Source organism: Trachypithecus francoisi, unplaced genomic scaffold, assembly GCF_009764315.1.
Source record: "Trachypithecus francoisi isolate TF-2019V2 unplaced genomic scaffold, Tfra_2.0 Lachesis_group12, whole genome shotgun sequence".
NCBI lineage: Eukaryota > Metazoa > Chordata > Mammalia > Primates > Cercopithecidae > Trachypithecus > Trachypithecus francoisi.
Window position 1 is genome coordinate 76,286,378 of NW_022681457.1, and position 13,254 is coordinate 76,299,631.

The following is a 13,254-nucleotide window of genomic DNA, read 5'->3' on the forward strand; positions in this document are numbered from 1 at the left end:
TGATAGACAGTTTGCAGTGATTTCTGGGTTTTGTTTTTGTTTTTGTTTTACATTTGCTTAGGAGTGCTTTACTTCCAATTATATGGTCAATTTTAGAATAAGTGCAATGTGGTGCTGAGAAGAATGTATATTCTGTTGATTTGGGGTGGAGAGTTCTGTAGATGTCTAGTAGATCTGCTTGATGCAAAGCTGAGTTCAAGTCCTGGATATCCTTGTTAACCTCCTGTCTCATCGATCTGTCTAATATTGACAGTGGGTTGTTAAAGCCTCCCATTATTTTTGTGTGGGAGTCTAAATCTCTTTGTAGTTCTGTAAGGACTTGCTTTATGAATCTGGATGCTCCTGTATGGGGAGCATATATATTTAGGATAGTTAGCTCTTCCTGTTGAATTGATCCCTTTACCACTATGTAATGGCCTTCTTTGTCTCTTTTGATCTTTGATGGTTTAAAGTCTGTTTTATCAGAGACTAGGATTGCAAACTCTGCTTTTTTTGCTTTCCGTTTGCTTGGTAGATCTTCCTCTATCCCTTTATTTTGATTCTGTGTGTGTCTCTCCACATGAGATGGGTTTCCTGAATACATCACACTGATGGGTCTTGACTCTTTATCCAATTTGCCAGTCTGTGTCTTTTAACTGAGGCATTTAGCCCATTTATATTTAAGGATAATATTGTCATGTGTGAATTTGATCCCATCATTATGATGATGTTAATTGGTTATTTTGCCCATTAGTTGATGTAGTTTCTTCCTAGCATGGATGGTCTTTACAATTTGGCATGTTTTTGCAGTGGCTGGTACCAGTTGTTCCTTTCCATATTTAGTGCTTCCTTTAGTAGCTTTTGTAAGGCAGGCCTAGTGGTGACAAAATCTCTTAGTATGTACTTGTCTCTAAAGGATTTTATTTCTCCTTCACTTAGGAAGTTTAGTTTGGCTGGATATGAGATTCTGGGCTGAAAATTCTTTTCTTTAAGAATGTTGTATATTGGCCCCCAATCTCTTCTGGCTTGTAGGGTTTCTGTCAACAGATCCACTGTTAGTCTGATGGGCCTCCCTTTGTGGGTAACCTGATCTTTCTCTCTGGCTGCCTTAACATTTTTTCCTTCATTTCAACTTTGGTGAATCTGACAATTATTTGTCTTAGAGTTGCTCTTCTCGAGGAGTATCTTTGTGGTGTTCTCTGTGTTTCCTGAATGTCAATGTTGGCCTGCCTTGCTAGGTTGGGGAAGTTCTCCTGGATAATATCCTGCAGAGTGTTTTCCACCTTGGTTCCATTCTCCCCATCACTTTTAGGGGCACCTATCCAGCATTGATTTGGTCTTTTCACATAATCCCATATTTCTTGGAGGTTTGTTTGTTTCTTTTTACTCTTTTTTTCCTCTAAACATGTCTTTTTGCTTTATTTCATTAATTTGATCTTCAGTCACTGATATCCTTTCTTCCACTTGATTTTATCGGCTATTGAAGCTTGTGAATGCGTCACGAAATTCTTGTGTCATGGTTTCAGTTCCATCAGGTCATTTAACATCTTCTTTACACTGTTTATTCTCGTTTTTCATGTAACATTTTTCAAGGTTTTTAGCTTCCTTGCAATGGGTTAAAACATGCTCCTTTAGCTCGGAGAAGTTTGTGATTACCAACCTTCTAAAGTCTACTTTTGTCAATTTGTCAAACTCATTCTCTGTCCAGCTTTGTTCTGTTGCTGGTGAGGAGCTGCAATCCTTTGGAGGAGAAGCGGCGCTCTGGTTTTTAGAATTTTCTGCTTTTCTGCTCTGGTTTCTCCCCATCTTTGTGGTTTTATCTACCTTTGGTCTTTGATGGTGGTGACCTACATATGGGGTTTTGGTGTGGATGTCCTTTTTGTTGATACTGATGCTATTCCTTTCTGTTTGTTAGTTTTCCTTCTAACAGTTAGGTCCTTCAGCTGCAGGTCTGTTGGAGTTTCTTGGAGGTCCACTCTAGACCCTGTTTGCCTGGGTATCACAAGTGGAGGCTGCAGAATGGTAAATATTGCAGAACAGTAAATATTGCTGCCTGATCCTTCCTCTGGTAGTTTCGTCCCCAAGTGATGCCTGCCTGTATGAGGTGTCAGTTGGCCCCTACTGGGAGGTGTCTCCCAGTTAGGCTACATGGGGGTCAGGGACCTACTTGAGGAGGCAGCCTGTCCGTTATCAGAGCTCAAACTCCATACTGGGAGAACCAGTGCTCTCTTCAGAGATGTTAGGCAGGGTTGTTTAAGTCTGCAGAAGTTTCTGCTGCCTTTTGGTTCAGCTATGCCCTACCCACAGAAGTGGAGTCTACAGAGGCAGGTGGGCTTCCCAGCCAGTTTGTTTACCTACTCAAGCCTCGGCAAAGGCAGATGCCCCTCCCCCTCCAGAATGCCACCTCACAGGTCAATCTCAGACTGTTGCACTGGAAGTGGGCAAGGCTCCGTGGGCATGGCACCCACTGAGCCAGGTACGGGAGAGAATCTCCTGGTCTGCTGGTTTCTAAGATCATAGGAAAAAGTGCAGTATTTGTGTAGAAGTGTCCCGTTTTCCCACGTACAGTCTATCATGGCTTCCCTTGGCTAAGAAAGGGAAATCCCCTGATCCCTTGTGCTCCCCAGGTGAGGCAACACCCCGCCCTGCTTCAGCTCACCCTCCGTGGGCTGCACCCACTGTCCATAGATTCTACCATTACTATTACCAAGTTATTTAAGACTTCTCTCAGCTGTTCAGAGGCCCTGAGCTCTTCCAGTCTCTGGAAAACACCACTTTCATTCAGGTTCTTATCATAGCACATGACATGCCTGAGGCATTTGTCATTTACACAGTCACTAATTGAGCAAATATTTGGTGATTAATAACTATGGTTTAATAACTGTACTCTCTTATATAAGAGAGTAATTTCTAATAGGCATAGTAATGAAACAGATGCCTTCATTGCTGGCAGTGGTGCTGCCATTACAAGATATGTTAACCAATACTATGATATGGGCATGTTTACTACTTTAGAACCATAGAGAAAACATAATTTAAATGAGACTTTTGACATAGATGATAGTATGACTTTTAAGAATTTTGAGATCTTTTTTATTCTAGAGAGTCTGCTCACCCAAGACTATTCTATTTTATGACACTCCTCACAAGACCCAGGATTCTTGAGGGTCCTCAGCACCAGCTAACGTGGGTAAATACACAATGTGTTTATCTGTCCTTCAGACTGTGGCCACTCAGGGAAAATACTATGCTGCTTAAGAAGAATGGCACCTGCCTCATCACAGCCTTCTTCTGGTCTTAGCCCAAATATACTCATATCCAGGATCATCCACATAGCCCAACCTACTTCTCCCCAACCATCAGACACACTCAGATGGTATGAAGCAACAGGAACCTGGAGAGTAAACTTATCATAAATCTCTAAACGAGCCCTGCTCTCTCCGCTGCAACAATCCTAAATGTTCCATCTCTCCCTAGTTCTTGTTTCAGATCGAAAATTCCAGTTTCTTTCTATGTATTTGGAAGATATGACTGTGATGGTGTGGGTGCTGATGGTCTTCATCACCATGCTTATTTCCTTGGTTTACTTCAGACTGAGAGGTAAATGTAAAAGGAAGGGTGGTAACTCAGAGGGAATTATTCCTTTGGTGGATCTCCAGATGTCCAGAAGAGTGACCATTCTTATCCTTGTGCCTTAGTAACTGGAAGAAAAAACAAAGACCTGTGTGTTATACAAGAGTTTCCTGATTATAGCCTTTTCAAGGTTCCTGGGGTTCTACCAGTGCCCATGTTGTTGTCTCAAATGGCAATAACTTTCTCAACATTGATTGAATAATTGGACAACTCTCCCAGATAAATATGGAAGGTTCAGCTATATTTCATCCAGAAGGCATTCACCAAACTTTCTGTATATTGAGCTCTTTGAAAAATTTGCAGGATTTCCTCTCTTCTTATCTCAAGGACTGACTTGAAAATTAATGCCATACTCTTTTTTTTTTTTTTGAGAAGGAGTCTCGCTCTGTCACCCAGGCTGGAGTGCAGTGGCCGGATCTCAGCTCACTGCAAGCTCTGCCTCCCGGGTTCACGCCATTCTCCTGCCTCAGCCTCCCTAGTAGCTGGGACTACAGGCGCCGCCACCTCGCCCGGCTAGTTTTTTGTATTTTTAGTAGAGACGGGGTTTCACCGTGTTAGCCAGGATGGTCTTGATCTCCTGACCTCGTGATCCGCCCGTCTCGGCCTCCCAAAGTGCTGGGATTACAGGCTTGAGCCACCGCGCCCGGCCAGAGACCACAACAGTAAGGGTCTAAACCAGCATTTGTTTACATACATGAGGACTAGGCAAATAAGCAAATATTTTTAAGGATAATGACAGCCAGGTGTCTTACAATGTGAGAAAGGAACTACAAATATAGAAAGGAAGTTAGAATACATTCTATGATATTGAGTTGAAATTGGAGCAATTCATATAAAGTCATGGATTTCAATATATACAGGTAGATAGAAAATTAAGTATTAAATACATATGTGTGAATAGTTAGATACATAGATATTCTGAGTTCTGTCCACTGGCAGCACCCAGGAGCAATAGCTAGCAGCAGATCTTGGTCTCTAAATACCACTCCTTTCTCAACAGAACCAGGTTCTTCCGACAAATAATTGATTCCAGGGTGTGTTAGTCTATTTTGGCATCACTATAAAGAAATACCTAAGGCTGGGTAATTTATAAAGAAAAGGGGTTTAACTGGCTCATGGTTTTGCAGGCTGTACTGGAAGTGTGACTTAAATAGAGTCTCTGAGCCTATTGGAGCTCTTTTACTATTCTTGCAATATTCATAAAAATTTGAAATTGTTTCAAAGTTTAAGTAATAAAAACCTGTTACTTCTACACAAATAAGAATGTTGGTAAGCTACAGAATTATAGCTTTTTAAAAAGCCATGAGAGAGCTAAGAACCCAAAGAAACCTAATAAACCAAATTCCAAAAAGTGAGGACACCTTCCTAGGTGAGAAGAAACCTACAGCTGATTTCACCTCTGGTAAAATTATGAGAGAAAAGAGAATCTACCATGAATAGGAGTAGTGCACAATAAGCTAAATTGTTAAGAGTCATATGTGGTCTGGGGGAAGAGCCCCTGCCACACAGAAAATCTGTATGCATCACCAATTCTTTATCATGGAAACTCAATTATTACATGGGAATAGTATACCAAAGGATGCAGACAGAGCACAAAAGGTTAGAGAGATTTTGAGGCATGCAGGGCCTTCCCCAAATGACTGCTGAAGATTCAGGGAAAGACAGATAAAGTGTGGTAAATCTTCCTAGAGACACCCTCATCAGTCACACTACACTGGTCTTCTAATGGCTGAGGGCTGGAAAAGAGAATGGAGAAAGATTGTCTAAGACACAAAAGAGCTAAAGTATGATAGGAGAGCAAAAAGAATTCCTTGGTGAACCAGAAAGCTGGCAATTGAACTGCAAAGCAGAGAGAAAGAGAGAGTTCAAAGTTCAGGAAGATGGCAAGTGGATTGAAGACATCTTTTGCAACTTGCTGGTCCTTGAGTCTTTGACCCTTTTAAGGGGAAGTCCTAATTCCACACTGAAAGACTTTGAAGTAAGTGGTGAAACTGAATCCAACTAAAGGTTAAACTGCCCAAATGCAACTCAAATACAAATTACATTGACACAGTTCCCCATATTAGCAACCTGACAAAAGAAGGACATATCCTTTTATAAGTAGAATTAGCATTAGTATTTACTCTTCATTGTCATGTCAATGTCTGACATACAAGCAAATTTTATAAGACAATAAAAAGTAATAAAATATGACACATTACTAAGAGAGGAAAGAATCAATAAAAGCAAATCCAGAGATGGCCTAAATGTTTAGTTCACCACTTATAAACGTTTTAATAAAACTATAATATATACAATAACAGATCTATTTAGAAAAGCGACAACTTGCATGAGCAGATGGAAAATTTCTTCAGATAGGTATTATTTTACAAAAAAGAATGAAATGAAAATGCTAGACATGAAAAATATGATATTAGATATAAAGAGATAATTTGAGGGCTTAACAGACAGGACACAACTGAGAAAGGAGCAGTGAACTTAAAGAGAGACCAAAAAAAATTATTAAAACTGAAATTAAAATAGAAGGAAAAGTAAAAAAGATAGAAGAAAGCATTTATGACATTAACAGAAAGGAAAAAATTATATGTATGATCATCTCAGCAGAAGTAGAAAATAATCATTTGACAAGATTCAACTCTTACAATAAAACTTTCAAAATCTGAATAGAAGAAAACCCGTCCCCTTTAAAATATACAATTTATAATAACATCAAAAATTAAATACATTTGAATAAATTGAATAAGTAGAATATTTTTATAATGAAAACTGAAAAACATTATTTAGAGATATTAAAGATGACCCACATTAATGGATAGATATATAATGTTCATAGATTGAAAGACTCAATATTATTTATAAATCTGCTTTTAATCTATGGATTAAACTTAATCTCCAAATTCAAGTCGTCTTTCTGAGGAAATTGACATAATTTATATAAAATTTTATAGAAAAGGTCAAGATATAGAATGTCCAAACATTTTTTAAAATAACAGAGTTGGAAACCTAGCATTAATCAATACAATAATCAAAATAGTGTTGTATTATCAGAGGGATAGTGTTGTACTGACAACGAATTCTTTTTTTTTTTTTTCTTTTTTTTTTTTTTTTGAGACGGAGTCTCGCTCTGTCGCCCAGGCTGGAGTGCAGTGGCCGGATCTCGGCTCACTGCAAGCTCCGCCTCCCGGGTTTACGCCATTCTCCTGCCTCAACCTCCCGAGTAGCTGGGACTACAGGCGCCCGCCACCTCGCCCGGCTAGTTTTTTTGTATTTTTTAGTAGAGACGGGGTTTCACCGTGTTAGCCAGGATGGTCTCGATCTCCTGACCTCGTGATCCGCCTGTCTCGGCCTCCCAAAGTGCTGGGATTACAGGCTTGAGCCACCGCGCCCGGCCCTGACAACGAATTCTTGACAAAGATGCAAAGTACAGAAAGTTCAGATCTATTTCTGGACTCTCTTTTGTTTCACTGATCTATTTGTGGGCTTTTACATCAATAGCACAGGCTTGATTAGTGCAATTTTATAGTGAGCTTCAAAATCAGATTCTCCAACTGAATTCTTTTTCAAGAGCCACCATGCAACTATCTATGGAATTGGAGAAAAGGCAAATCTTCTAAAAACAACTATTCTCCTGTGGAGAATCAACTTCTGGCTTACTACTAGAGTCTGGTAGAGATTGAATGCCTAATAATGAGACACTAAGTGATCATAATGATCTACACTGGCTAATGAACTGATTGGCCAGCAGGTCAGAATCTTGGAATAAACCAAGTTGGAAGATTAGTAACAGGCAGTCATGGGTCACGTGTGAATGTACTTCTCAAAATGAGCACAAAATCTTGACATATTTGTGAATTATTTACATAGTTATCCAAGGCTATCTATTGGAGAGGAAGTCTTCAATAATCAAGTGGAGAAGGTATCTCATGTTGTGAATATCAGTTAGGCCTCTTTTCTGAGAAACTCTGGTGCTTGTTTAATGACTTATGTACAAAACGGCCATGGTGGTGGGATGAAAGTTATGCATAAGATCAACAAAATGGACTTTCCCTCCCCATGATTCTTCTATCTACTGAAACCACTGATTGCCCAACTGTCTATGGTAGAGCTTAAACATGAAGTCTCAGATTTGCAACCATTCTCCACTGACTGATTATATTGGATTCTTCCACTATAGAGAGAAGATCAATTTTTCTCCACTGGATTATACAATTATCCTGTATATGTGTTTGTCTTTCTTGACTGCAGTGCTTCTGCCAGCATCATCAAGCACAGACTTATGACATTTTGTTGTCATTATGGTATTCAGTTGAAAATATCTTCTGACCAAGGAACTAATTTTATCATAAAACAAGAACATCTGTGAGTTCCTACTTATAGAACTGGCCAATCTCACCATATATATTCCTTTACATGGAAACAGCTGCTTTTCCAGACCATTGGAATAGTCTATTGAAGACTCAGTTATGGTGCTAGCTGGAAACACCACCTGCAAGGCTGCAACACTCCCCCATAAGATGCAGTCCTTTCTTCAAATAAATAAAGTATATGTGGTGTTTTTTAATTATATTGCCACAATGCATAGCTTCAAGACTAGAGAGACAAAAGCAGAAGAGGTTTCTCTGTCATACCCAATAATCCATTCATTATACTCTCACTTCCCATTCCCACAGTTTTGAGTTTTGTCAGTCTAAAACACTTCCCAAGGGAGGAGTAAATTCACATGAGTGCCAACATCTGTCCTGGTGATATGGAAGTTGAGACGGCCGCCTGTCCAAATTGAGCTCCCACTGCCACTGAATTAACAGGTGAATAAAAAGGGAATGATTTTCAGCTATCAAGGCAGAAAGAACCATGCCTGGAGTTGGAGGACTTTTTTAGATACATGTAATCACTTCAATTCAGTAGTAAATATTAATTAAAGACCTCAGTAATGCAATAAAAGCAGGGCCATTTAGGGGCTTTAGGAATAAATATTTGGGACTTCCCACCAGATAAAGAGGCCCAATATGCAGAGGAATGGCTAAGGGAAAAGGAAATCTGGATCAGGTAGTGGTAAACATTATAAATATTATTTATAACTAGTTCCTGGAGAAGAGGACTGTAGCAGCTATGCCCATTTTCTCTCTTGTTGCGGAGGTATTACAGGCATACTCCACAAAATCTTTTCTTATAAGACTAGGTAAGAAAAATATATGTACTTGAAACCCTAGTGATCAGAGTTGATCAAAAAACTTGCTATTCTAAGAAACATGCTTCTCTTTATAATACAGACATATGTCCACTAATAGAGTATGAATGCACCCTTTCAATGGTCTGCCTCCAGATCATCACGCTGTGGTCCATTGATACTCAGCCTCTGAAGTTTCTGAAGAATGCCACACTATAAATCTGAGGGAGACCAGTTTAAATGATGCTGGTCATAAGGAAAAATCAGGATGAATTATTGTCTTAAAGAAAAATAAGTATCCCTTACTCTCATTCTGAATCTGGACATATTTTTTTCTAAATTCCATTTCTATTAATGTCTACAACCAATCTGACCAAAGAGAAGGCAAACTTGTTTTTGGTAGCTGCCCTTCTCAGCATCTATTTGCCTCTGCATTAATTGTGAGACTCAAAGTATTTATCTTTGTAAAGGTTCCAAAACTGGTCAATAGCAAACTTCCCTTCTTGAAGCAGAGCAGCATAGTAGCTCATATACTAGAAAAGTTAGATTTTTCTTAAAAATTACAGAATAAAATCTGAGACTCGTTGCTGCCTGACTGGAAGAGAAGCATTAGCCTACTCACCTGTGTATGATTTGATCAATCCAAATTTTCAGCACGTCCTTATTCCCTCTGTGTTCCCAGAAACATCACCTTGGTAACTAATGCTGCTACGTGGTGAGAAAAGAGCAGGGAAGTACTGAAATAGCAACTAGCTCACTCACAGTGAGTGATTCAAATCAGCATTAAGTCAAGCCAAGACAAGTCACTGCAGCACCAAACATAGCATAAACACCAAAGTATCAGTGAAACTCCTAAGTGAAGAAAATCCCCTCTCAAAGATAACCATACAAAATTCAATTTGGTACTTTTTACAGCTTTAATGAGGTATAATTGACAAAACCTATGTATATTTAAGGTGTGCAACTTGATATTTTCGTATACATATACACTGTGAAATAATCACAATCAAATTAATTAATGCATAAACCATCTCAATCACCTATTTTGGGGTGCTAAGGACACGAAAGAACTACCCTCTCAACAAATTTAAACTATATAATACAGTATTGTTAATTATAGTCCTGTTGCTGTATATTAGTACTCTAAAACTTATACATCTTGCATAACAGAAACTTTGTACTCTTTGAACATCACCTCATTTTTCCTCCTCTTCCCGGCCCATGGCAATCACCATTCTACTCTCTGCTTCTGTAAGTTTGAATATTGGAAATTCCATGTGTAAGTGTAATTATGCAATATTTGTCTTCCTGTGACTGGCTTATTTCATGTAGCCTAATGTCCTCCAGATTCATTTATGTTGTCACAGACAGAAGGATTTCTTCCTTTCTTAAGGCTGAATAATATTTTACTACATATATATCACTTTTTTTATTATTTCATTCATTGGTAGACATTGAGGTCTTTTCCATATCTTGGCTACAGAGAATAATGCTGCAATGAACATGGAGGTGCAGATATTTCTTCCAAATACTGATTTTATTTCCTTTGGATTTATAGCTGGAAGTGGGATTGCTGGATCATGCAGTAGTTGTAACTTTAACTTCTGCAGAACCTTTCATATGATTTTTCCATAATGGCTATACCAATTTACATTCCTATCAACAGTACAAGCGTTTCCTTTACTCCGCATGCTCTCCAATACTTACTATTTCTTTTTGATAAGAGCCATTCCAGTAGGTGTGTGGAGATACGTTATTGTGGTTTTGATTTGCAATGCCCTGATGATTAGTGATGTTGAGGACCTTTTCATATGCCTTTTGGCCATTTTTATATCTTCTTCTGAGAAATGTATATTCAGGTTCTTTGCCCATTTTTTTTGTTGGGTTATTTGTTATTGTGTGATTAAGTTGAATGAGTTTCTTGTATAATATGGATATTACCCACTTATCAGTGTATAGTTTGCAAATATTTTCTTACATTCTTTTTTTTGAAATTTTGTGGGTACATGGTACATATATATGTATGGAATATGTGTGATTTATTTTTATTATACTTTAAGTTCTGGAATGCATGTGCAGAATCTGTAGGTTTGTTACACAGATATACATGGGCCACGTGGGTTTGCTGCATCTATCAACCCATCACCTACATTAGGTATTTCTCCTAATACTATCCCTCTCCTACCCCCTTCACCCCCCGACAGGCCCCAGTGTGTGATGTTCCCCTCCCCATGTCCATGTGTTCTCATTGTTCAACTCCACTTATGAGTGAGAACATGTGGTGTTTAGTTTTCTGTCCTTGTGTTAGTTTACTGAGAATAATGGTTTCAAGCTTCATCCATGTCCCTGCAAAGGACATGAATTCATCCTTTTTTATGGCTGCATAGTATTCCATGGTGTATATGTGCCACATTTTTCTTTATCCAGTCTATCACTGATATGCATTTGGGTTGGTTCCAAGTCTTTGCTATTGTGAAGAGTGCTGCAATAAACATACCTGTGTGTGTGTCTTTATAGTAGAATGATTTATAATCCTTTGGGTATATACCCAGTAATGGAATTGCTGGGTCAAATGGTATTTCTGGTTCTAGATCCTTGAGGAATCGCCCCACTGTCTTCCACAATGGTTAGACTAATTCACATTCCCACCAACAGTGTAAAAGCGTTCCTATTTCTCCACATCCTCTCCAGCATCTGTTGTTTCCTGACTTTTTAATGATCACCATTCTAATTGGCATGAGATGGTATCTCATTGTGGTTTTGATTTGCATTTCTCTAATTTCCTCTTTAATCCTCATGATTTCAGTGATGATGAGCTTTTTTTCATATGTTTGATGGCCACACAAATTTCTTCTTTTGAGAAGTGTCTGTTCAGATCCTTCACCCACTTTTTGAGGGGTTGTTTTTTTCTTGTAAATTTGTTTAAGTTCCTTGTAAATTCTGGATATTAATCCTTTGTCAGATGGAAAGATTGCAAAATTTTTCTCTCATTCTGTAGGTTGCCTGTTCTCTCTGATGATAGTTTCTTTTGCTGAACAGAAGCTTTTTAGTTTAACTAGATCCCATTTGTCAATTTTGGCTTTTGTTGTCATTGCTTTTGGTGTTTTAGTGATAAAGTCTTTGCCCATGCCTATGTCCTGAATAGTATTGCCTAGGTTTTCTTCTAGGGTTGTTGTGGTTTTAGGTCTTACATTTAAGTCTTTAATCCATCTTGTGTTAATTTTTGTATAAGGTGTAAGGAAGGAGTCCAGTTTCAGTTTTCTGCATATGGCTAGCCAGTTTTCCCAATACCGTTTATTAAATAGGGAATCCTTTGCCCATTGCTTGTTTTTGTCAGGTTTGTTGAAGATCAGATGGTTGTAGATGTGTGGCGTTCTTTCTGAGGCCTCTGTTTTTTTCCATTGATCTATACTTGTTTTGGTCCATGCTGTTTTGGTTACTGTAGCCTTGTAGTATAGTTTGAAGTCAGGTAGCATGATGCCTCCAGCTTTGTTATTTTTGCATAGGATTGTCTTGGGTATGCAGGCTCTTTTTTGGTTTCATATAAAATTTAAAGTAGTTTTTTCCAATTCTGTGAAGGAAGTCAATGGTAGCTTGATGGGGATGGCGTTGAATCTATAAATTACTGTGGCAGTATTGCCATTTTCATGATATTGATTCTTCCTATCCATGTGCATGGAATGTTTTTCCATTTGTTTGTGTCCTCTCTTATTTCCTTGAGTAGTGGTTTGTAGTTCTCCTTGAAGAGGTCCTTCACATCCCTTGTAAGTTGGATTCCTAAGTATTTAATTCTCTTTGTAGCAAATGTGAATGGGAGTTCACTCATGATTTGGCTCTCTGTCTTGATGTATAGCAATGCTTGTGATTTTTGCACATTGATTTCATATCCTGAGACTTTGCTGAAGTTGCTTACTAACTTAAAGAGATTTGGGGCTGCGATGATGGAGTTTTCTAAATAAACAATCATGTCATCTACAAACAGAGACAATTTGACTTCCTCTCTTCCTATTTGAATGTGCTTTATTTCTTTCTCTTGCCTGATTGCCCTGGCCACAACTTCCAGTACTATGTTTAGTAGGAGTAGTGAGAGAGGGCATCCTTGTCTTGTGCCAGTTTTCAAAGGGAATGCTTCCAGCTTTTGCCCATTCAGTATTGTATTGGCTGTGGGTTTGTCATAAATAGCTCTTATTATTTTGAGATACATTCCATCAATATTTAGTTTATTAAGAGCTTTTAGCATGCAGGGTGTTGAATTTTGTTGAAGGCCTTTTCTGCATCTATTGAAATCATAACGTGATTTTTGTCGTTGGTTCTATTTAAGTGATGGGTTACATTTATTGATTTGTGTATGTTGATCCAGCCTTGCATCCAGGGATGAAGCCAACTTGATCATGGTGGATAAGGTTTTTGGTTGCTTTTTAACTCTGTTGATGATTTTTTTTCATTGTGATGCAGAAGTTTCTTGTTTTGATATA

General features: G+C 38.5%; 1 protein-coding gene across 1 annotated transcript in view; it reads left to right on the forward strand.

Moving 5' to 3' along the window:
* LOC117092621 (selection and upkeep of intraepithelial T-cells protein 1) overlaps nt 1–12,063 on the forward strand; it is a gene marked incomplete at its 3' end in the record, with an annotated part of 49,273 nt that extends 37,210 nt beyond the window's left edge. The window contains exons 8-10 of the mRNA XM_033226468.1: nt 3,457–3,579; nt 4,740–4,742; nt 12,059–12,063. Of these exons, the coding sequence (XP_033082359.1) occupies nt 3,457–3,579; nt 4,740–4,742; nt 12,059–12,063 (131 nt within the window). The remainder of the gene's footprint in view (nt 1–3,456; nt 3,580–4,739; nt 4,743–12,058) is intronic.
* Nucleotides 12,064–13,254: the final 1,191 nt, after the last annotated feature.